This window comes from Ambystoma mexicanum, chromosome 3q (assembly GCF_040938575.1).
Source record: "Ambystoma mexicanum isolate Mex_15411 chromosome 3q, UKY_AmexF1_1, whole genome shotgun sequence".
NCBI lineage: Eukaryota > Metazoa > Chordata > Amphibia > Caudata > Ambystomatidae > Ambystoma > Ambystoma mexicanum.
In genome coordinates, this window is record NC_090926.1 from 458,583,400 (window position 1) to 458,607,991 (window position 24,592).

Consider the following 24,592-nt stretch of genomic DNA (forward strand, 5'->3'; position numbering starts at 1 on the left):
TTGCTTCTATTAGGCCTTCTGATAGACTGTCTCGTCCTTTTCAATCTTTGATCTCTTTCATGATGGCTCCTATAGGTAATTGGGATGCCACGCCACCTTCCTATACTGTTAACCACAGCCCCGATTCAGTTTCTTTCTGCATACAGAGGAATGGTACTCAGTCATTGTATGTAGGCAAACCTGTCTACCTTGTTTGCGGTAATGAAGCTTTCCCATGGCTACCTAGGGATTGTCAGGGAACCTGTTATTTAGGAATTCTGTTACCCGGGGTATTCATAGCAAGCACCATAGAAATCTCTAAGGCTCGTCCAAGGCGGGACGAGAATGGCGATACTTCAGCACAAGTTCTGGGCGACGTAGCGAAATCCTTTGTACCTTTTTGGGGGCAAATATTAAACTCTGAGGATATCAGAAGACTAGCGAGGGTACTGGAGAGGACCATCAACCGGACCACTGACATACTCTATAACATGACTTTAGAACAGAAAGCGATAAGGTTAGTGGCACTTCAGAACCGGATGGCATTAGATGTCATCCTGGCTGAGCGTGGTGGAGTATGTAAATGAGTGGGGTCCGCTTGTTGCGTTTTCGTGCCAGATTCCTCCCCAACCATCTTTAAGGCTATACAGAATCTGCACGCCCTTAGTTCAGAGTGCATGTTCCCGAGTGAAACGGGGATCTTAGCAATTGGTTCTGGGACTTCTTACGATCTTGGGGATGGAAGCTACTTTCAGTCTTGCTGATTATTTTGGGTATTCTGTTGTTTTTCTGTTGCTGTATACAATGTCTTCCTGGCATATGTTCGGTGTTAGGAGGATGTTGTGCACAGGTGATGGGAACATTAGGACACAAGGTACGTGCCCCTGAGAAAATGACAAACAAATTTGTGTTGAAGGAAATTTCTGTTTCTGACCTTATGGCGATCGATTTCTCCGATGATAGTGATTCAGGGTGTATGGACATTGAGACGTGGAGTTACTCGTAAAGTGACTAGAAGTAGTTTAGCGCTTGGCTTAGGTCAAATGGAGGGTTTGTTAAACAGGAACTCATATTGTGCCTCCTTTCTAATATATATTGGCCTAAGCCCAGTCGCTCTGCGAACAAAACCACGTTGCAAAGTTCCGATTTTAGATCGACTACGCCGCCATTTTAGGATCATCCGCCATTTTGATTTCTGTTCAAATGTAACTCTGTGTTCTAAAATGGTGGACTGTGTTTCCAACTTGTAACCGATCCTTCCCGACCCTTGCACCTAGTTAATGTTTAGACTGTCTGCGGACCGAATGTTTAGACTGGGTAAAGAGACCTTGTCCCATGCCTGACTTGTGGTCTTAGGATTGTCTGCACCAACAAGCCTCATCCATGGACATACATCGAACACAATATAATGCAAATATCGAACGTGGACACTGGCTGAGCTGCCTTGTGAAGGGACATGTGCTAAGGCTTACTGTCAAATCCGGGAATACACTGTTGCCATTGTAACTTGTTTATATGTAAACCCAATGTAATCCGTGTGCATATTGTTGTATAAGCCATAAATGAACTCGCACAAACTCTAGACCATGGATTATTAACTTGCAGAGGGGCTGGACATTATTCCTGAATTGTATAAATACCTGAATGTCCAGATGTTCAGTACCTCTCACTTCTCACACTGAAGGGCTGGTATTCACTGTGATGTACTGAGGGCCAGAGAGCTATCGGATTTTGTTTCTTTGTAAACTGCGCAGAATTAAAGATCTGTGAATCTTTATAAGCCTGTGTTTGGTGTATTTCCTTTTGTGGTACTCATCCTCGATATTTCCTCTTGCTTTTACAGTGTATTCATGTTTAGATAGGGTTGACAATTCAAACAATTGTATACAAATGCCATTTTATTACTGTATAAGTTCACTGATGTGTATTTGATGGCCATCATTAACTAGAATGATGTGTAACTGGCTATTTTAAGTTTAATAATATGCCATTCAAGCAATTGTAAAGTTAATCAAAACGTAATACTGTTGCTCTTGTTTATATGAAGGGTACTCTTACATCAGTCTAACAAGATTGGCACTTAGACGTTGAATCACCCGCGCTCAGTTATAAGACGTAGAACAATAATCATAAAACAGAAAGGCAAGACTGCTGAAGGTGACAGTTTGTGGATGAGTTCTGGTGCCCCACCAGACCTGGAAGCTAACATGATTCAAATAAACAATGGGCCTCATTACGATTGTGGCGGTACAGTGACAACGGCGCCGGTACTGCTGCCGGCGCCGTTGTCACTGTACCGCCACATTACGAGTTCTGCTTGCGGGTGCGGCTCTGCACGCCTGGATCACATCAAATGCATTGTCTCGGCTCTATGCAGGGTTTCGAGCTGCTCTCATCGATGCATGCCAAATGCTGACCATGGCTGTAGTCGTTATGGGTGGGTCATTGTCATGTTATTCAGAAGCCTGTGCATCCCACCAAAGGGTATACATTGTGCTTGCCTTGTCAACATCATTCGTGAGCAAAGCTTCCTGCCAATGGGGAGCTGAGGGTCACCTCCCAGGGAGGTTTCAATGGTTTCTCTGTGATAAACACTGAATGAAGCTGTTTTCCTTTCACTACCCTGGAAAAAAGTTCTTGACAGGGCATCTGGTTGAGTATCATATAAAGAAGAAACATGTGGATGAGCATGTTGTTGTAACTTTCTCATAAAGCTGTGAACCAGCAGTGGTGGAAGGAGTAAGTGGCCAGTGGACAGAGCCTGTGATAGTTTCATTGATGAGCTACCAGTGGCCTTGTACAAGCCGAGCTCTTTCTCATCCATGTGCTTGAATATAACTGCTGGTGCTCAGAGGTTGGATGAGATGAGACGTTAGATGCAGTAGGGTTTGTTCCGGGGGTCGATGATCAGTGAAAGGCCATGAACACAAATGTGGTGAGTAATCCTGGGCAAACTTTCCCCAAAGTGATCTGGGGGCTGCCACTCTCCAAGTGCGATTCAGGAGGGCTCGTGGGTTCTCACAGATTAATCTGCCAGCATGAATGTGCCTGAATCTCCTTTAAGAGCAATAGATCTTCACCGAAGTTCAGGAGAAGTCAGGGCAGGTTTAAACTGATTTGTGGGGGTAAACCATATACAAGATTACTTAAAAGGCTCCTGGAAACAATAGAAAGTATAGGGGAAAGAGAGGGGTTGGGTGAAGCCTGGTAGGGAGTAGAAAGAGAACATTCAGTTATGTGTATCTGTAAATGTTAACCAAGTAGGACAGCACATTGTTTTATTTATGTTTTAAATTTATAAAGTGTGCAAACAGCCCAAGGGCATCGAGGTGCTGTTACTGGAGGACGACTTAGTTACAAGGCATGTGCATATAAGTTACATTACTGACAATAAGGCAGTTACACATAATGCTTTCCATGGTTTATTATGTACGATGGCTAAAATAGCTGGCAGGTTTCAGGCAAATAGCAAGGTTTTAATAGCTTTGTGGAAAAGTGAGTGAGATGTTTCTCCTCTGAGGTGGGGTAGGAGGGAGTTCCATTGCATGGCAGCGATGAATGTCAAGCTAGAGCCTCCAGCTCTTAAACTCTGCATTAAGATATGTCAGTAGATCAATGCACTAATTGAAGAGATCTAGGTATAAGCTCACTGGCACTCTTGTTTCTGAACTGGCAAACTATAGCTGCTGCCCCCCGACAGGTCTGACCCTGCTGGGTGCAGCGGTCATGGTAGGCAGACTCTTCACAGAAGCGCTGGCACCGTTACCAACGGTGACAGCGCTTCCGAGTCCCCCCGTCCATGGAGTTTTATGGGACTCCACAGGAACGGGTACTAACATTTTACTGGTGCCTGACTTCCCGGGCCGTCGGGCTTGTAATGTCCTGTTGGCACCAGGATGTCAGGCGCTGGTAAAATATTACAATTCCGGCGACAACCCGCCAGAAGCATCGGTTACCGCCGGACTCATAAAGAGGCCCATTGTGTACTATTGTGGTTTAAAATATTCCATTATAATGAGCTAATTAATTAATCTTTTACAATGCACTTAATATCAGAATCCAGTCTCTAGGAAATACGAACCCGTGTTGCCCCGATGCTGTCTTACGTCCAGGACAAATGAGTTGCCCCAGAGCTATACTCACAACCCCCAACATAGGCATTCCATAACAGACCTGGACCCTTGAATATAGTATAGGAACAGGGAATAGTCAGTCATGCATTAGGAGTGCATGAAGTTTCATCCTGTTGAATTTCCTTCCACGAGGACAACTGTGGTAACTTATTTAATAATAGCTTCAGCACATAGCTGCGGGTCAATGACCTCAGAAAGGCCATTCGGGCTAAGGCTCTATCAGTCACACATCAAGTATTCATGATGAACACTCTGTCATTCCTTAAAGGAATACTGTTTAGTAAGGAAGGATCACAATTGTATGAGTACCTAGTAAAAAGCTCATAACATATATAGACAGTAGGAGGCATATGGGTGCAGGGACCGGTATATATGCTCCGAGCACAGAAATATGTTAGGGAGGTGCCTAGCACATTATTTGTTCGGGAGCACAGCCCCCAGAAATATGCAGGTCACGTTTGTGAATAAGGTGACCTGTGCATTTATCAAAGTAATGCAAATAAATATCTGCATCCTCTGAAAATGTTTTATTTGCATTCATTTTTAAAACAATCATGCAATGAATTGTCAGCTGCAGCAAATCTGATGATTTGCATGTTTCTGAAAAGAGGTCAAGCAAAAGAGGGCAACAATACCTGCAGGAAAAGTCCAGTCAGGCTTTGGACAGCTTCTAGGGATGACCACACTGATGACATCACAAAATATCTCACTTGTAACATCATTTATGACATCAAAGATGAAATCACTGGTACTGCATATCACAACTAATAGTAAGAGAGATGCACTTTTCAACAATCCACGACGACACAATGTGAAATAAGTGTCAGTTTTGTAGCCTGCTGTAGCCGAGTGCAGCAAAATCATCTGTGCTGTCATCCGTTTGCTTATCAGCTGCGCAGTGGGGGCAGCAGAGTTAAGTTTGTCTAGCTCTACTGAACCGCTGAATTTCAGAGGTTTCATTATGTTCAACTGGAACCTTAATAGCTTTTTAACTAATGTGTTTTCACTTAATTTCAACTTAATTTCAACGTTTTTTTGTGTCTAACTGTTCTATCTTAATTGTCCCTTAACTTAAGTTTTTTCAAGAGTTTTGATATACTATATCTTTCATAACTTTTACTTTCACTTCCGCTCCTCTACTAATACTCTACTCTCTCCTTAAGGTTTCATTTCCGCCGCAACTACTCACCGGAAGACTCTGTATGAGCATTACACTTTCTCACATGTCATGCTTTCAAGCAATCACATATCCATGTGGGCTGATGGCAATCCACACCCGAATCATCTGTGACTATGTGAAATGGTGTAGTACAGTTATATAAATTACATTTACAATCAAAAATTAGTGTTCACAAACCAAGAAAGTCAGTTTATGACACTCATGTTGTACACTCATTAAAAATGGAAGCTTTCAGCAAAATATGACTGCTTGAAAATTATTAGAAATGAATTGCGTAAACAAATACACACACATCTAGCACAGACCAAAGCTTCATTTCATGCTTTTCTTAAACACGAATTACTGAATTAACGTAATGCTTCAGATAACTAATTAGCTGGCACTCAGTGCATTTTGTATTGTCTGCTCTCACCTCCACATATGTTGAAACCTTTTTTTTTTTTTTAAATCTGTTAGTAAATCTTCGTGAGCATTCCTTGTGACAACAGGACACATAGAACTACTTTTCTAGGCCACCTAAAATCCACAAATCTTCACCAATATTGCTCATCCATCATCGTCACAACCTCCTTGGGCCCACACATTCCCATAGCACCATTCTTATTACCAGATCGTACAAAGTGGTCAGTACTTATAAGCTTTCCTTTTCGATAACTCTTGTGAGAACAAATTGTTTAGATGTATACGAGGAAACATTGTCTATGCATAAGCAATGGTAATGAACGGATTCCCACCAAACCAAACAGGGACAGTGATCATGCTTTTCCCCTGCAAACAGCATATTTTGTGAACATCTGTTCAGCAATATGGGATATGCTCATGCCACATTTGGGAAAAGCAATACATAATGCCAAACACTCACCTTTATTCAGAGCTTGATAACCTTTGAACAATCTGAAGGATTTGCACCATATTTCCAGGTAATTGCGTCTAGTCTTTCAAGGGATTCTGTTAAAGCAGATTCTTCAAATTGTTCAAAAGTTATAAGCAATAGAATTTAGTGAAAAAGTCAATGCAATGAAGTTTTTACCATCACCTTATCACCTATCATATTATATATATATATATATATATATATATATATATATATATATATATATATATATATATGTACTTATTTGGAAAAATCCATTTGTGCCAAGTAACACATGCCTGCTTCTTCTTCTTCTTCTTCTTGTTAGGATGACTCCAGAAATCTGAAGCCGGCGGTTTCCATCTATTAAGATGATAACACATGCCACAATGCCACCTGGTAGATATCAGTGGAACTTCACCTCCAGCTCAGAGCCACATCAGTAAAGCATTGTGGGAATGCAAAAATAGACCAAATGCAAATCTTTTGCTCCAGGAATTTGCTTTTGTCTCACAGGCCAGTACTATCTCATACATAGCTTTATTAACCCAATGCAGACATTTTTCAAGGTTGCAAGACAACTGCATACCTGGTTTCATTTGCATGAACCATAAATTCATAAGTGCACTATAGTCTTGATCAATGTTCCCTCTAAGCTGTGCGCATGTGCGCTTGCCCAGCTTCCTTCTGGGTGCCGCTCAGAAGAATTTTAGCAGCGCACACAGACAATTCCTACCTGTTCAAATAAGATTTAATAAGGCACAATCCACAGCAGGTACCTTAGATTTGTTTTCTCTCAAAATGAAGCTAAATTATACGAACTATTCTTGATACTCTGGTGTAACCTATTGACATTGCCCTACTATGCAAGCTTGGCCTTAAAAACCTAAAAACTCTAAACATAGAATACACCCACACGAGGTTAAAAATGAATATGAAAAAGTGGCTCCATGAACAGAAGATATAAGTAAGATATACCTGCAGACATCAACTAAATGTTCTTCCCTCCCCACCCAGGATTCTATGCTTGAATCTACCACACTTATACCGTATGACTCCAACTCCGCCCCAAGCCACAATCAGATGTTACCAGACAACCTTGACTCTGCCTACGTTAGCTCAGCAAAAGGTTACAGACTTAGATACAAGTCTTGGTTTATGTTATAATATGAATGACTTTGAAGCACACACATTTCTGTTACTCATGTTGCCTTAGTAAAAGCATTCCCACATTATGTCACCCGAGTGTCAGCTCAAATATCGGGTACTGACTCTAAGTAAGCAGGCTACTAGGATATTTAACCTCATCCCAATGCTTCCTATTCTTTGTACATATGTCACACAAGCTCTTTGAAGAGTTCCCTTTGCAAGTTAACACATTGGAAAACTCAAATATTAATTTTTGCCAATATTACCCTATGATTGGGGAGCAACAGCTGCTGAGGACTTTTCAATATGTTCATGGGTTTGCATTTATTTCTTCTAGCATCCCCATGCATCTTGTTCAATGAATTTCAGAAGAGGGGTCCACAGTTATGGAAGAAGGTACTCAATATGTTGTAACTGTGAGCATTACTGTAATTGACTCAAAGGGAAAATATATGTGATTTTCTTCAACGAGCGCCAGAAGAAACCTTGTTGATTTTTGTCTAACCTGTGGTGATCAAGGGTGGGAAAAACTATAGGCTGTATTATGTGCCCTGTAATTTCGCTTCCTATATCAGGGTTACAATCAGGGCTCCGATACGATTTTACTCCATATTTGGAATCAACATTTTTTTTCAGGGAGTAAGAAAGTAATTGGCTTTGCCATTACGGATATTTCATGCTTATTGAAATATTTTCTTTCCCCTTCAAATTCCTCTTGGGATCATGCAGTAATATTATTAAAGTTCCTACCAATGACACTGCTCTGATGGTCACTGATTAGAAAATAGATCAGTGGAACTTTGTGGGTAGAAGCAGGGGGTAGATTCCTATATGTTCATGTTTTCCCGTTTTTGTTGGGTACATTGCCCTGTTTTTAATAAAAATAGTATATGCCTCCTAGCTGTAAGGCTGGTTTTGACTAAATGTCACAATTCACAGAACAACATCATAATGTGGATAGTAAGCAGCTGCCCAGGAATTCAGATCATCATATTCTGTGGTGCAGTTATTTTGATGCAATTATCATCCTTACATAGATTATGAGGCATTTTCTCCTGGCCCTTGAATTACTCAAATAAAGTGTCACATGAACTCCTATTGGCATGTTTTCTGACACATTCCTTTCAGTGGCAATTATTCCATTTGCAAACATTGCATAATGTCCGAATTTGTTGACAACCACATCAGTGATTAGCAATACTTGTTTTTTGTAATAAACATGCGTTTTTTTCCCCAATGGCATTAAACACTTTCTGCATTGTCTCTGAGTAGTGTTGACAAATGATAGACACAACTAAACATATTGTTTATCCTGAGCATGCAAAGCTTTTTTGTGCATACACGTTTTTCTCTATGTGCAGGAGTACTTTTGGTAGGTACTATGGCATATCTTGAAGTCTTGGACTGGTTAATGAGCTCTCTTTATAATCACATATAAATATTTGATTTTGTAGCCTATGTTTGGAAAAAGAGTTGTAAGATGCTCCTTTTACAACTGATATGTAAAGAAGTGGTTGGGAAGGGGAAATCTCCTTCCAAACTCTTCAGAGATAGTAGCTCACTAACTACGCAAGCTCACAAAGTGGCTTACATCGTTATTCAGTTGCGCACATGGAAAATAATGTGCGCACAAAGGCTAATCATTTCCGCACTTAGAGAAAAATAATTAGAGGGAACATTGGTCTTGATAGCCTTGTGGTTGGCGCATTGGGGCATGTTTATGAAACACCTAAAAAGTCATGGTGGGTTTAAAAATCTGCATATCCACAATGCATTGCTAATGTGCTCAAGGTGCTCCTTTATGCATCTGCACTGTTGTATACCGCTGTAAAGGGCTCTGTTATGTATCTGTATTGTTCTATACCTCTGTAAAGTGCTTTATTGTGTGTCATTGCTCAAATGGATTTTTCTATATTAACATTTCATGTCAAAAGGGGTTTAAGTCTTTCTAAACCCACCATACTTGGTTGGTGTTTTATGATAGGGTTATGGTAAAACCTCATTGCATTAACTTAAATACAATAGGACCTATAATAAAAATAAAACCTAAGAACCATTGGATATTGTGAATAATCATTTTTGGGTCAAATGTACACATCAGCATGGACTTTGCTAAACAAATGTTTGAGCGAGGGGCTCAAAAACTGTAAAGTTTGGTGCAGACTGTCCAATGGTTCAAAATATATAAATAATTAAATAAAGGTGTGTTATTTTATTTTTCTCTGGTTTTCCCATAGGGAAATTGGGAACCTTTAAGAGATGCACTCAGACTTAAATCACTGGATGGAGTTTTGCAAAATGTGTTTGGTAAGTGGCAGGGAGTATGGGAAGGCATTACTTTGTTACTTTGGCAGACATCTGTTTAGTATTTTTATTTTAAATTAGGTACAGAAATCAGTGCACGCTATAACCACAATCATTTGTATATGTCCCATCATGCATTGCAGCAAGTGAGACTTTTCAGGAATGAAAACCTGCCATTTTTCTTTCTGCAGGTGCAAGACATCCTTGCAATAATTTCCATTTTTTGGAATATGCAAATGCCATCATTCTAGAGATGGGGGAGGCAAGAGGACACTGAGTAAAATGTGGGAGTTGGAGGGTGTCTAGGGACTGCAACACAAAGCTTTTCTGTAGCTTCGGCTTTCGGAAAGAATAGCCATGGCTACCTGTCATCTCAACTAAAGGTGCATCACAGAAACAAAGAATGTTACAGGGGGAATGGGAGAGGGCAGGGGTGGTGAGGAAACCATCAGGGGAGTGCTGCAGGGAGCTGGCATAGAAGTTGGGGGCACGTGGAGAGGTTTTGCAAGCGCAGGAAAGCATTATTTTTCCCTCAGTTTTTCCAGATAACCGTTGCTATAACAAACAGAAGCCAGCAATGTTATTGAGTGTTTGCAGACCCGCGGTTATAGAGCCGCGCACCGGCTATAGCCTCCGGTATACCCGTGGATAGCCAACATTTTGATTGAAACTGCGTCACAGAAAAGACAACTGTTAGAGAGGCAAAGAGAAAGGGCAGGTGAGGTGAGGAGCCATCAGGAGAGTGGGGGTAGCTGGCATATAAATTGGGGGCATTTGGTGAGGGCCTGGGACAGCAGGAAAGCATTTATTCTTATTGTTTCTCCCGATAGCCGCGGCTATGACAAACAGAAACCAACAATGTCACTGGGTGTTTGCAGACCGATGGGTATTTGTATTTGTATTTGTTTATTTATATTTAGGTATAGAGCAGCGCACTGGCTATAGCCTCAGGCATACCCGCGACTAGCTTACATTTTGATTGAAACTGTGTCACAGAAATAATGATTGTTATAAGGAGAATGGGAGAGGGCAGAGGAATTGAGGATGCTATCAGGGTAGTGGGGGAGCTGGCATATATTTTATTTATTAAATATGTACATATATATAAAAACATACAAAACGTTCTTTTTCTGACCATCATCCTATACTCGCAGCTATAAAAAGTCAATGAACACTATAGCCATGGCTTTGAAAAATACATTTCAGTGACTCAAACTGCATAAAATAGATTACATAAGACATTGTGATCTACTTTTGTAGTCAGTATTTGTTTTCATTTATTTTTTATAAGGGTGGCCCTTAAAAAGCTGTTTGCGGGATGGAAAGAGGGGGGAAGGAAAACACATTGGCCCTCATTACGACCCTGGCTTTGGACCATGGTGCTTGTAGCACCATGGTCCATGCCGGTAACTTACCGACTCCGCCATGGCGGAATGGGGAATTACCGCCCCATTCCGAGGTTGACGGGGCGTTAATTCCCCTTGCCGCCATGGCCCTTCCCCATTCCCATTTTTGCCCCATAGGGCTCAATGGGAATGGGGAAGGCGCTAAGTACGGTGCCGCAAATTGCGGCACCGTACTTAGCACCAAGGTCCCTTTGCGGGTTGGATTTTTAACGCCTGCAAAAAGCAGGCGTTAAAATCGCCAACCCGCAAAGGGACCTCGTAATCTGGCGTTAAGGGGGATTAACGGCGCCGCCACCTTTAACGGCGCTGTTAACCCCTTAACGCCAGGGTTGTAATGAGGGCCATTAGGTTCAAACCTGTAACAAAGGGATTAAAAAAAGGAACATTTTTGGGTATTTGTTGTTTTCTTATTTTGTTTTTTGCTAAAAAGAAGGGGGGACAAAATTGACACATAAATAAACCTAGGGATGGCAATGAACCTGATGTGCAAAGACAGTGGGCCTCATTACGAGGTAGGCGGTACGGGGTTATTGGTAACGGTAAGGGCGCAGTTGCCATTTACCCCTTACCGCCGCATTACGAGGTCCCCTAGCGGGTCCCGCTAAGCGCGCCTGGTTTTACCTAAGGGAGCTACTGGTTATTAGCTCCTTCTACATTCCCATTGAGCCCTTTGGGGGTTCGAATGGAAATGGGGAATGGTTCTCAGAATGGGGACTTACCGGGTCCTCCAAGGTTAGAATGACCCGGTAAGTACCCAATCCGAGAACCCGGAGCCGGTATGCGGTAAGGGGGTAGCCATGGTGCTAATAGCACCATGGCTGCCTCCTACCTCGTAATGAGGCCCAGTGTTTTGCCAATCCTCTAGTGTAGCACCTCCCAGGGCAACCCAATTGTGGCATATAGTGCATAGGATTTTCATCACTTAAAAATTGGGTGCCAGTGGAATGGCAGCAGCTGGATTTGAGGAACCAGTATGTTTGTTTGTTTGTTTGTTTTATTATTTATAATGCGCGTCAGACCCAAGGGTAACCGTGCGCAGCAGTACAAGAATATGCAAGGCTTACAAGTTACAGGAATTCGTCAAGGCAAAAGGTACCTTTGTACATAATGTTTACAGGTATGGCAATATGCATATAATTACAGATAAGCAGGAAGGCACAAGTATTTACAGAAATTACATACAATGTTTGGGTACCATCATGGAGGTACCCGCTAGGTCAGGGAGGCATTGATAGTTGCAGTACAGAATTCTGAGGTACAATTAGTGGTCATTAGATTTCAGCCATGCAGTGATATTAGTTCTAAAGTTTTGATATAGTTGGTCAATTCTTAGTGTGGAGGGCAGGGAATTCCATAATTTTGCTGCCTGCACGGGGAAGCTATTACCTCCAATAGTGGATAGTTTGAATCTAGGGATGGACAGTCAATCCCTATTTGCAGATCTAGTTGGTCTAGAGGATGTTATTTTGTGGTATCTGTCAGCAAGATAGATGGGGGACGCATTATTGAGGGATTTGTGAGTGAGAGACAAGGTTCTTAGGAGGATTTTATCATTTTATAGTAGGAGAAGTTGTGGAATTGATGGTGGTTGGAGGTGTTGCGATGGTGGATGGAGGGGCTGATACAGATACTCAGATACTCATCAATGTAACGAATGAGGCCCATGCACCCTCACCTTATGGCGCTCATGGGCCTTCCTGTATGCATCATCAACATTATTCCAGTGGACACAAACTAGATGATTTATAAACACAGATGTGCCCAAGCTCTGTGATGGCACAGTGATGGCACAGTCAAAGGGCAACGTCTTAGCAGCTTTTGACAAAAGGTGCATTGCACCTCCTCAGTCTCCTTTCTGGAACAGTGCTCCTTGACACGGAAGTACCTCCAACTGTCTGAACAAGTCTTCCTTCCAGTAGGCCTCTTCTGTGTTGGGGACTGATTCAGAATGCACACCACAAACACCTCACTGCTGACACTTCTGGCAGACATGATGTTAAAAGTCTGACAGGGGTCGAACATATAAAAACATAAAAATGACAACACAAAAAGAGCAATACCTCAAAAAATACAAAATGTTTATGAAAAAACCACTGAAACAATGAATAGTCAAACAGAACAAATAACAATAGGATTAGGTACAAAGTGGGTAAAAGATGGAAAAATAAGGTAGGTATAAGAGGCCAAATGTTCTTGCAGTAGCTCAGAACACCTGTTAACTAGCAAGGACTGAAAGTAATCATAAATTGAGTGATTTGCCATCGGTGTGGTGAGTATCCATGGCTACACAGGTCGTGCTGTCTTTGGTTGAGGATGTTGATGTGGATATAGGTCATGTGTACCTGAGCAGCCACGGTACGTGTTCTGATTGATCAATGCCACGCTCGTGGATTTTGTCATATAACTGTGTCTATGCAGCTCGCGCTATCATTCGTTGAGGATGTTGACGCTGATAAAAGTCATGAGTATACGCACAGCTGCGCAATCATTTTTCATTCTGATTGGTCAATGCCACACGCATGGATTTTGTGAGACGTATGGACATAGCTGCATCTATGCAGCCTGCGCTGCCATTGCTTAAGAATGTTGACGCGGATATAGGTCATGTGTACCTGCACAGTCAGAGCGCAGAGCACACGTTCCGATTGGTCAATGCCGCAAGCTTGAATTTTGGCTACGAAAAGTGACCAGTGATTGGATAGCCGCAGATACCCTCTATTTTTTCAGGAAACCTCTTTACTTTTCCTCATTGCTTTTTGTATTTTGGTTCCAGGCACATCTGTATAAACCTCCAAGAACTTTCCACACTTGCAAACTTCATTTTTCCAATTCTTTTTGCCCTCCCTTACTCCCAAACCTCTTTCCTTTGTCTTGTGTTTTGTGTTTTGTCTACATTTATTATTTTACTTTATTGTTTTCATTTTTTTGTGTGGTGTCTTTTTTCATTATTTCATTTTCCTCCCTGTTGAACGTGTCATCCGAACATGGCATTGCTGAGGAGGTGATTTGGATCTTTAGAGTGCGGGATGAAGACTCCAGCGGACAATTGGATTTATTTTATGGTGCAACAACACCATAGCTGGAAGGAGGTAGAGGAGGTCATGTGCACTTTTTGCCAAAATACACTGCAGAGGGGCCCAGCATCGGCACAATCACAGAGTCTGCAGACTTCGGTGCTAATTCATCACCTAGTGTCAAATGTCAAAGAGCCTTACTGGCTAGCTCATTATAAACATGAACTAAACGCCCACGGACCCCAGTCGGTATGGCAGTATCTTAGAAACACCTAACCTCTGTTCCTACAACATCTTCTGTCCTTCCAGCTACATCCACAGCAGGAAAAAGGCATCCTCAGCTGGTACCCCAACATCAAGGACTACGACTGAACTTCCTTTACTGCTGCCTGCATGCAATCTGACGCAGTACATGCTTCATATTTCACAATTGGGTTGTGGTGGGAGATGCCACCCTACCTGGATGGGTCACAACCATTTCCTAACACTGGTGCACTGCCATCAGTAGGCATCCTTTTGTACGTGGCAATTGTTTTTCCCTTATTGTGAAATAAATGAAATTAAAAAAAGGAAAAATACCCAAATTAAATGTGGCATTTCTTTGCCCGTTGTTATATGTATCAAACCTGAATGGTCTTCCCTTCACAGTTCCATGCTCCACCTTCCCTTTCCCCCAAAATGGCCATTTTCAGGGTCAGGATTTCAGTAATAAAAGTAGAAAATAAAAAAACACAGATTGTATAAATGGATCAATAATCCTTAATTAGTCCTTTTAATACATTGTTAAAAAAGTACATTTATTTATGTTTGTATTATAGCCACGGCTACAATGAATGTTATTCTATGTTATGTTATGCAATGATGTGTTTATAGCCATGGCTCTGAAAAAAAGTTTCTAAAAACAATATGTATATATGTGTGTGGTAGGTAATCCTGAAAAGTTGTAGTTTGAGATATGTTGAGTGTAGTATTTGTGCAAAGTTACTGTAACACTGTAATGACTTTCTCTTCACCAACAATACACTTAACTCTAAATCATTTTTAAAAGTTACATAAGTATGCAAACGAAGTTCTATGTAAAAATATGCATTTGGGGGAAGTGGTTGTGGGATTTCTTTTAGTATTTATACATGATAGATCTTCATCGGCCCAATTGCCTACATTTTTACTATCCATTTTTTCGTTTCAGGTCTTTTATTTCTTTTTTCACTGATTTCATATAATTTTGAAGAATTATTAAAATGTCTTTCATTTCTGTTAAAGCATCCATGATTGCATTTGCAGAGAATTCCTCAGGTGACTGTTACTTAATTCTTCTAGCTAGTTGAATCACATTTTCATCTGTTTAAAAATATTTACAATATTTTTAAACAATTGAAGATATAACTGATTTAAAAGTACTTTTGTTGCTAGCACAGACATTTAAAAACAGTAAGGGTTTTCATTCATATCATTTTGTTGACTTTTTTCTTCTTTTCCTTCGAACATATATTAAGACATACATGTGGATTTAACAATTGCTTAAAACAGAATGCCTAAGTAAACAGCACAATGCTCTTTATTATTCATTTTGCAAAACAATGTTATCTAAATACCTTAGTGATATGTTTTACTTTGAATAGTATTTTGTTTACAATTTTAAGGTGTACCTATACGCCGAATGATATTTGTTAATTACAAATATCATTGTTTCTCACATTTTACATCGACATGAATAAACTCACAAAATTCAGAGTATCCATAATCTCTTGGGGTGAAAAAAGTCATTCACATGCCGCATAAACCACAGTGTGTGAATGGCTTTCACCCCTTTGGTGTCGGGCTGAAATGGTTGGTTACAGCCCACAGACCTCATGAAGGCCCTTGCTGAGCTCGGGTGTACCTTGGCGAGGTGGGGTGGGCTGTTACCATCCATCTCAGATCCCTGACACAGAGGTGAAAGCTGCAATCATGTATAGAAAATGAATGTTTTAGCAATAAGCACTGCACATAGTACTGATGTGTTTTAGGAAATATACAATTAAGTCATTATTTTTAATAGTATTGTTTTATATTACTAATGTGTTATACATAGAAAAGATTTAGATGTAAAAGTAATATTAATGTATACAATTTAGTTTAGAGTAGACTTTCTTTTTCTCTCCAATTAGAGGTTTCTCTCCTCTACTTAATGATTAATAATCACAACCTTAATTGGCTTCGTACTCAGAATACATTCAGTATTCATACAACTTTTTATTTTAAATCTCAGCAATCTTCTTTGTATTTCTATTAGGAAATATATTGCATTGTCTTTCACAGATGTTATGGGGACAGAGCAGACTAAATGAGGCACATATTAAAGAAGTTAGGTAAGCAATGTTGAATTATACATCCAAAGAAAATGTTGACAGTATGCTATAAAAACCCTTGAAATTCAAGAAACAAACTTTAGTTGCAGGGCTGTGAAGGTGAGAACTTAACACAACAAAACCCCTGAAATTTAGCTAAAGCAACCTTACCTTTGTGCCCATTGATGCGTAGCCTTTGACCACAATGATAAAATCACAGATGACATTACTGATTACATCACTGATTACATAATCTTTGAAATCACTGATGGCATCGCAGATCACATCACTGATATCATCACTGGTGACAACATTAATTACATCATAAATGACAAATTACATCAGTAATGGCATCAGACATAATATCATTTATAAATTAGCTCATAAATATGTTGATTATCTTAATAACAATTTAGGCCGTGGATTTGGCCATGATGAAGGCTGTGGTCACTGGCCATCACCAAATGCCATAGCTAGTGGCCAGTTAGTTTTGTACAATATACAATGGGAAAGGATGAAGTCTGCGTCGCCTTACCATGGCGAAAGGCCATGGCTAGTGTCCTATTAATATGTTAGATTATTCAGAGGGCACGTACAAGGTCTGTGGCCACTGGCCATGGCCAAAAGCCATGTCTAGTGGCTGGTTAGTGTATAGTACTCAGTGGACAAAGCTGAAAGCCGTGGCTACAGCTAAAGGCAATGGCTAGTGGCATGTTACTGTTTTAAAATATACATGGGGCACAGCCGAAGGCTATGGCCACTGGCCATGGTAATAATCCATGGTTAGTTGCCCATTGTTATTTTAGAATATACAGTGGGAATGGCCAAAGGCCATGGCTAGTGGCTAGTGAGTGTTTTATGATATACAGTGGGCATGGCCTGAAGGCCATAGCTAGTGGCTGGTTAGTGTTGTATAATATACAATGGGCATGGTTAAAGGCCGTTGTCATTGGCCATGGCCAAAGGCTATGGTTGGTTGCCTGTTAGTGCTTTAAAACAAACAGTGGGCATGGCCAAAGGGCATGACTAATGGCCCATTCATGTGTTAAAATGTATTTAGCCATACCCATTGACCATGACTGAAGGCCATGCTTAGTGTCGGCTACTGTTGTAATGTAATTAGTGATGTCACCAGTGATGTAATCAGTGATGTCATCTGTGATGTGCTCATTGTGGTCATAGGTTGTGCCATAGGTTGTGCCACAGGGGGGGCGTGAAGGTAAGGTTGCTTTATCTGAATTTCAGGGGTTTTGTTGCATTAAGTTCTCACCTTAGAGTATGTGATGAATCAGTACTGATTCCCCCAGAAAACCTGGCTGGGACCCTTCTCATGTGGCCATGGAAAGGCAGCTGCTTTCTGATCCCGACCCTGGGGGTGGTGTTCTTTGGGAAGATCACATGAGGGGGGAAGAAGGTCAGGAGGAATGGGAACCCCCTTTGTTTAACTTTCCCCGAAATCCCACTCTTCTAATGGCTCATTGTAAAATAACCGAAATAACTTTGTCATTAGGGACTTCAAGTCCCATAATTCCCTAGGTACTGGGACGAGGAAGAGGGTTGAAGAGGTACACAGTTGCAGGAGTAGTCAAATCATTAATACCAATGAGCCACTCCTGAGGGAGACTAAGAAGTTTAAAAAGTTCCCTCAGGTGTAGGCCAATGAGAACGGGAGAAAAGCTGTAGCAGTAAGAAGCAGCAACTTGCCTCTTGCAAGCAGCCCGTAGGAGAGAGAGGACGTTGGGACCCCTGTGTGGCAGATTTCAGCTGCCGGTCCTGAACTTCCTGGAGTTGGAAGGGCAGAGGTTGCGCAGCGGGAAGTGTACCGAAAAGAAGCTTGCCCGTTGGAGACCTCTGTTGCAGATCTTGCGCTGCAGGAAGCGAAAGCACAGGATGCTCTCCTTCCCGAGAGGATGCCTCAGGTGACTGCCGTGCACCTGAGGGCCTCAAGGAGATTTCTGGTGGCTGGCGTGCATCAAGAGATCTCCAGAGCAAGGGAAGCTCGATATACAGGTGGTGCAGGTGAAGGCAGATTGAAGGAAGCAGTTTGCCAAGAAGCAAGAATTCACCAAAGCAGAAGTCCTGTAAGCATCGAGGGAAATGGAGGCACGTGGCTTACCCGGTGAGTTCACAGGTTTGTAGTGACCCCAACGTGCTCCATTACCCCTTGCATAGCTCCCCAGGCATTCAGCGAGTGAGCAATGCTCACGTAGGAGTAACAGAAGGTCAGAACTCAATTTTGAATACCAAAAGATTGAACATAAGCAGATGCGGTATTCGCGTAGAAGTTAAAGTGATTCCTAAGGTGAAATCAAAACTATAACTAATGAAAAGCAACATTTGGTAATCAAGGCAAATTACTGTAATGCTAAAGGTGTGAGTCTGTGGAAAACCCAGCAAACCAAGGGGGCAATATTGTTAAAAGCTGAGACCTACAAGCATTGCCCAAGCCAAGAGTCAATATTGTTAAATGCTAAGACCTACATACATTGCCCAAGTCATGAGAGACTACAATTTAGGCAAGAGCAATTTAGTCAACATTGCCAACAGCAGAAGGGGGCTAATGAAATGTCCAGAAATCGGGAGACTTATCACCCACACTTTGTCCAACATTTACTGAAAGCTGATGGAAATTCACATTGCCAAAGCCAGAGGAGAAGCAGAAAGAAACCCTATCCCTGGCATCCATTCTTTACTGGTGTGGTGAGGAAAACAAGAGTGGCAACAGGCTGCCCTTTTGGGAAAGAGGTATCCAGAGAGAGAGGAGCATCATTTGTAAAAGAATAAGAGCACCATTGTGAATATTGTTTTCCCTGATACGTTGTTGCAAGTGCTGAAGCTACAATTTGTTGAACACTGTGAAATTCTTGTGAACCTCTTGTCAGTTGAGCTAATTCATGTTGTTGTGAACCGTTGTTCGGGCAGGAGAGTGTACCGGCATGACAAACCTTTGGAGAAGTGAGCCTGGCATGGGAATAAACAAGGTGGATGTTGTAGAGGTACTATGAAGTGGTTCTGACAGAGACTATTTATGTTGTTTGGGATACTGAAAGAAAACCTGGGTAAAGCTGTTGCAGAGAAACTATATTTCTTTAGAATGTATTTGCTGTGGCACAAATCATCCTGACCAAAACAATTATTGCTGCTATTTTTGAACTGTGAACTTATTCAAGGAGGAGGAAAAGCCTTATACTTTTGTGTTGGAACTTTACGCAAACAAGTTGAAGTGGCATTAGACTGTCTTGGAACCTTTATTGAACTCCAGGATTTCCGTTAAACCTGGGGAAGAGAAATTCGCCCAGGTTGTGAAGAGAGACTGTGGTGTAATAAAATAGCATTTTTTGCGATAACTTTACAACGTGTGTGTATATGTAATATCATCCTGTAAAATATCTCTTCTTTAAACTGAAAGTATGTGGCTCTTAAAGCATTTTAGGTAGTAGGGGGGTGGGAAGTAGGGAGTAAAAACAAATAGGAATTCACATTGAACTGGTTATAATCATATACAAAGCAAAACACAGGACAGCAGTACAGACAATACAAATAACAATTAACAGATGAACAGGGGGAAATAAATCTGAAAAAAACCTTTGCATTGGGAAGTTTGACATTGGGCATCCATTTCAACTTCCCACTCGGTAAGCTTGTCAACCCCCATTATGACACAATTGCGGCAGATTGGGCATATCACAAAAAAATGGGTCGCGGAGGAGTGCCCTTGTGTCAAAGTGGAGGGAGCAGTTGTGGGTGGAGGAGATTCGGATGCAGATACTCCAAACAATGCCCTACCACTTTTTCCTTTTGCTCCCAGTAAGTTGTGTGGTAGTTGTCCTCGACTTTGTCCCAGTGGCACCTTATGAGATGCTAGATTAGTGATGTTGTTCTCAGACGTTGTTAGAGGGTCCACATTGAATGATTTTGTTGTAGAATGTGCAACAGACCCTCCACTTCCTCCAATGTCTGGTCCTTGGGGAAGAGGAAGTATTGACAGCGATTTGTTTATAAGAGTAAGGTTTTTTTCATCTTGTTCAGCGGGCTTGAGTTAGGTACCCACATCACATTATCTTCAGGCATGATGGTGACCTGTTGTCCAGAGCAGGTGTTTCCTGAGCCAATGTCCTCCTGTGCGGACTCCTCTATGAAAACCATGTTCTCTTCTCCCTGACCTGCCATAGTGTCCCTAATGGGAGAAATAGGGGAAACATGAAAAAAGAAATGCGCAAAACACAATGTCACACAAAGAAACAAAATAAACAGTACAAATAGAACACACCATAATGGCTATAAGGAAAAGATGAGTTTAAAGGAAAAAGAATGGCTTGGACTTTGTGTAGTTGGCTAAAGGTAAAATGCACCTATCCAATTTAAGGAAATGAAGCAGTAGAGTGTGTACATGTTCCTTAAAGGAACAAAAGAAAAATATAACAAGAAGGCAAGCAGGAACTAATAGACATGCAGTTTGGGCTCTCTTGGTATTTTGTGATATTCCACTGGATTTCCTCGTGGGAACAGGGGAGAAATACTACTGAAAATATGTCTTAGAGAGGTCTTAAATATAGAAGATGTGTAATATTATTATTTATATGCTTTCTTCTGAAGCTTCATGTTATTTTTTCATTTTAAGTTTTTCAAATATCAAAATTGTTTTTGTATTCCCATGAGGACATCTCACTGGAACAAGGGAAAAAGTCCCCCAAAACGTTGTGTAGAGTGTTTATAAATACCAGGTCTTCCCTGTCAGTTTTTTAGGACCCCTTCTGATTCTCCATGGTAGGTTTACTTCATCAGTTCTTACCCAAATGTTGGATGTGTTATTGTTCCTGCAAAATGATCTCATAGGAACAGGGGGAGCATTACAAAAATAAAAGTTTTGTATTATATTTAGCAATATCAGATCAGTATGCCACGATTACAATGACCTGTCTTTAATCGATGTATATTTGGTTGCCAAGTTTTGTTTGCTTCTTCCAGACACATTATACAATATGGGCCTCATTACGAGTCAGGCGTTAAGGGGTTAACGGCGCCGTAAACGGCGCCGACCCTTAACGCCTGATTACAAGGTCCCTTAGCGCCATGGTGATTTTAACGCCTGCTTTTTGCAGGGGTTAAAATCCATGGCGCTAAGGGACCATGGTGCTAATTACGCCACCGTGATTTACGGTGGCGTAATTAGCGCCTTCCCCACTCCCATTATGCCCTATGGGGCAAAAATGGGAATGGGGAAGGGTAAAATGGGAAATGGGGATTTACCGCCCCACTCACCTTGGAATGGGGTGGTAAATCCGCCATCCACCATGGTGTAAACATAGTTTACACCATGGTGGTAAGGGTATGACCCAGGCGGTAACTTACCGCCTGGGTCGTAATGAGGCCCTATATATTCTATAGGCCTGGATAAAGGGGTGTTTAGGGATAGGTGGCTAGGGAGAAAAAGGGGTGGGGATAGTGAGGGCATGTGGAGATTCCCACAAAAAAGAAAAAGAAGGGGGGCCATGAAGGGGGGATCATGGTTGCACAAATAATTGCGACCAAATTTACATTGACTGAACAGAGGTTGATGTAACCATGTAGAACCCTGATCTCTAATTGTAGCCGTTATGTGCTCTCATTTAATGTTGTATCTATGTTTTGATTTTTAAGATCTTCTCCAAATGGCATAGTTTTTATTGTGCCCCTGCGTATCTCTGAGGAACAGGGGAAAATGTCCCCAAAACATTTTTGTAGGCTGTTTTAAAAATACCAGAACGTCATCGTCAGTGTCTGTATGTTCTCTTCTGACATTCAATGGTATGTCAACTTTAATAGACCTTTTCCAAATGGTGGGATTCTACGGGGATCATGCACGATTATCTCATTGAAAAGAAGGGCACATATTTGGAATGTTTACTTTATGATGCCTTTTCAAAAAGGTGACGTTTTCATTGTGTTCCTGTGAGGTTATCTCATGGTAATGGGGAAATATTAGAAACACTTTAATTAAGGAATGCTTAACATTTTCAGATCACTTCTGTTAGTCTTTCAATGCTCCCTTCTAATGTGCCTTACTATATATTTGCATTTTAAGGACCTTCCCAGATGACAGAATTGTTAATGTGTTCTTGCAAGAATATCTCATTGCATGGGAAGAACATGTCCCAAAAACAACGTTTTGCAAGCTGTTTAAAAATACAAACCTTCATTGTTTGTGTTTGTATGTTCCCCTTTGATGCTCAATTGTGTTTTTACATTCTGAGGTCTTTTCAAAATTGACCAATTTTAATTGTGTTCCCACGAAGGAATCTCATTTGTAACATGAAACATTAGGTAACGTTAGGACAAGAATGTCTTTGTGGCCTGTTTACAAATATCATAACTCTATTGTTAGTCTCTGTAGTTGATGCCCTGAAAGATATAGCCATAACCCTTTCATTCAATCCCCTGATGTGTGAAATTTAGAACAAATTATTGCAGAGTTGTTTGAAACTTGGAAACACGAACCATACATAACATACTGTTAGGGGTCCTGACTTGTGTCTGATAGATGTGGTTTGCCAGCCAAGTCTGGTTTGGAACGTTTGGGAAATATTGTTTAGACCCAATCTGACAACGAATGCCCAGGTAGGTAAACTATGCATTAAACATTTAATGCATGTACTATAATATACATGTTTTAAGATAGCACTAAATAGGTCCTACGGCTAAGTAATTTCTCAACAAACTGACAGGCCGATTCATGGAATAATTAGCGCGGCGCAAGTGGCCAAAAACGTGCGATTCGCAGTGGAATAGCGAAAATCGCAGTGCAAGTGCGAAAATCGCACGAAAAGCAGCGCACATCGATTCATGGAAGGCCGTGCGCGAGAAAACCATCGGATGTGCGCTAAAAAAGTGCGCAGCGCACGTTGGCGCACAGGCCATCTAACGGCGTGCGCCAGGTCACAGCGAAAATCGCACAGGCCACAGCGAAAATCGCACATAGCGCAGCGCACACAACAAAAGTAGGCGGAACACGGGGCGTAACACTCGGAATGGGGAACAACTTGCCAAAATGTGGGCGTCACGGGGGAAGTACAGGGTGCAAGTGCGCGGAACGCCCACACGCTCGCCTACAACCCGTATTCATGGAATCGAATAGGGCAAAAAAGCGCACGGTCAAACCAGCGCACAGGCACAAACACGACCGCCACAAGAAAGCAGGCGGTAGCGTCTCTGCGCCTGTAATAAATGTGCGCCAAAAGGTGCACCAACAAATAGCACCTATATACAGCCATGATGAATGTCCTATACTGTGGCCCTCCAGGACAAATGACGTGCAAAGGGGTACCCACAAACACGGACACCCGCTGACTGAAAAATAACATGTGCGTGTATTCCGGGGTGCGCAGGAAGTCTCACACGCGATTTGGCAGGGTACGTGGATTTCAGGGGTGCGCGGGAAGTTCCACACGCGATTTGGCTGGGTACGTGCTGGGAATTTCCACACGTGATTTGTCTGGGTACGTGGATCTCAGGGGTGCGCGGGAAGTCTCACACGCGATTTGGCAGGGTACGTGGATTTCAGGGGTGCGCGGGAAGTTCCACACGCGATTTGGCCGGGTACGTGCGCGGGAATTTCCACACGCGATTTGTCTGGGTACGTGGATCTCAGGGGTGCGCGGGAAGTCTCACACGCGATTTGGCAGGGTACGTGGATTTCAGGGGTGTGCGGGAAGTTCCACACGCGATTTGGCCGGGTACGTGCGCGGGAATTTCCACACGCGATTTGTCTTGGTACGTGGATCTCAGGGGTGCGCGGGAAGTCTCACACGCGATTTGGAAGGGTACGTGGATTTCAGGGGTGCGCGGGAATTACCACACGCGATTTGGCCGGGTACGTGCACGGGAATTTCCACACGCGACTTGGCTGGGTACGTGGATCTCAGGGGTGCGCGGGAAGTCCCACACGCGATTTGGCAGGGTACGTGCGCGTGAATTTCCACACACGATTTGGCTGGGTACGTGTATGACAGGGGTACGCGGGAAATTCTACACGCGATTTGGCTGTGTGCTCCCAGGTATTCCCTGTACACCCTCCACGGCCCCTGCAGGCAGCCGACACCACAGGGGACTACCCTGCACACCTGCTCATGTCACCCAGCACCCCCACCCCCCAGCATCCAGGGGCACCCTCCACCAGGCCCCCACTCATGTCCCCCTGCAACCCCACCCCCCAGCATCCAGGGGCACCCTCCACCAGGCCCCCACTCATGTCCAACTCATGTCTCA

At 42.2% G+C, this 24,592-nt stretch overlaps 1 protein-coding gene across 3 annotated transcripts in view; it reads right to left on the minus strand.

Moving 5' to 3' along the window:
• LOC138582673 (protocadherin-10-like) overlaps nt 1-24,592 on the minus strand; it is a 495,452-nt gene that overhangs the window by 195,421 nt on the left and 275,439 nt on the right. The window contains exon 2 of one of the 3 annotated variants that reach the window (XM_069654207.1): nt 15,559-20,525. The exons of the other annotated variants lie outside the window; for them this stretch is intronic. Coding sequence (XP_069510308.1) covers nt 20,412-20,525 — 114 coding nt within the window. The 3' untranslated portion in view covers nt 15,559-20,411. Of the gene's footprint in view, nt 1-15,558; nt 20,526-24,592 lie in introns of those variants that run through there. 3 annotated transcript variants of the gene reach the window in all.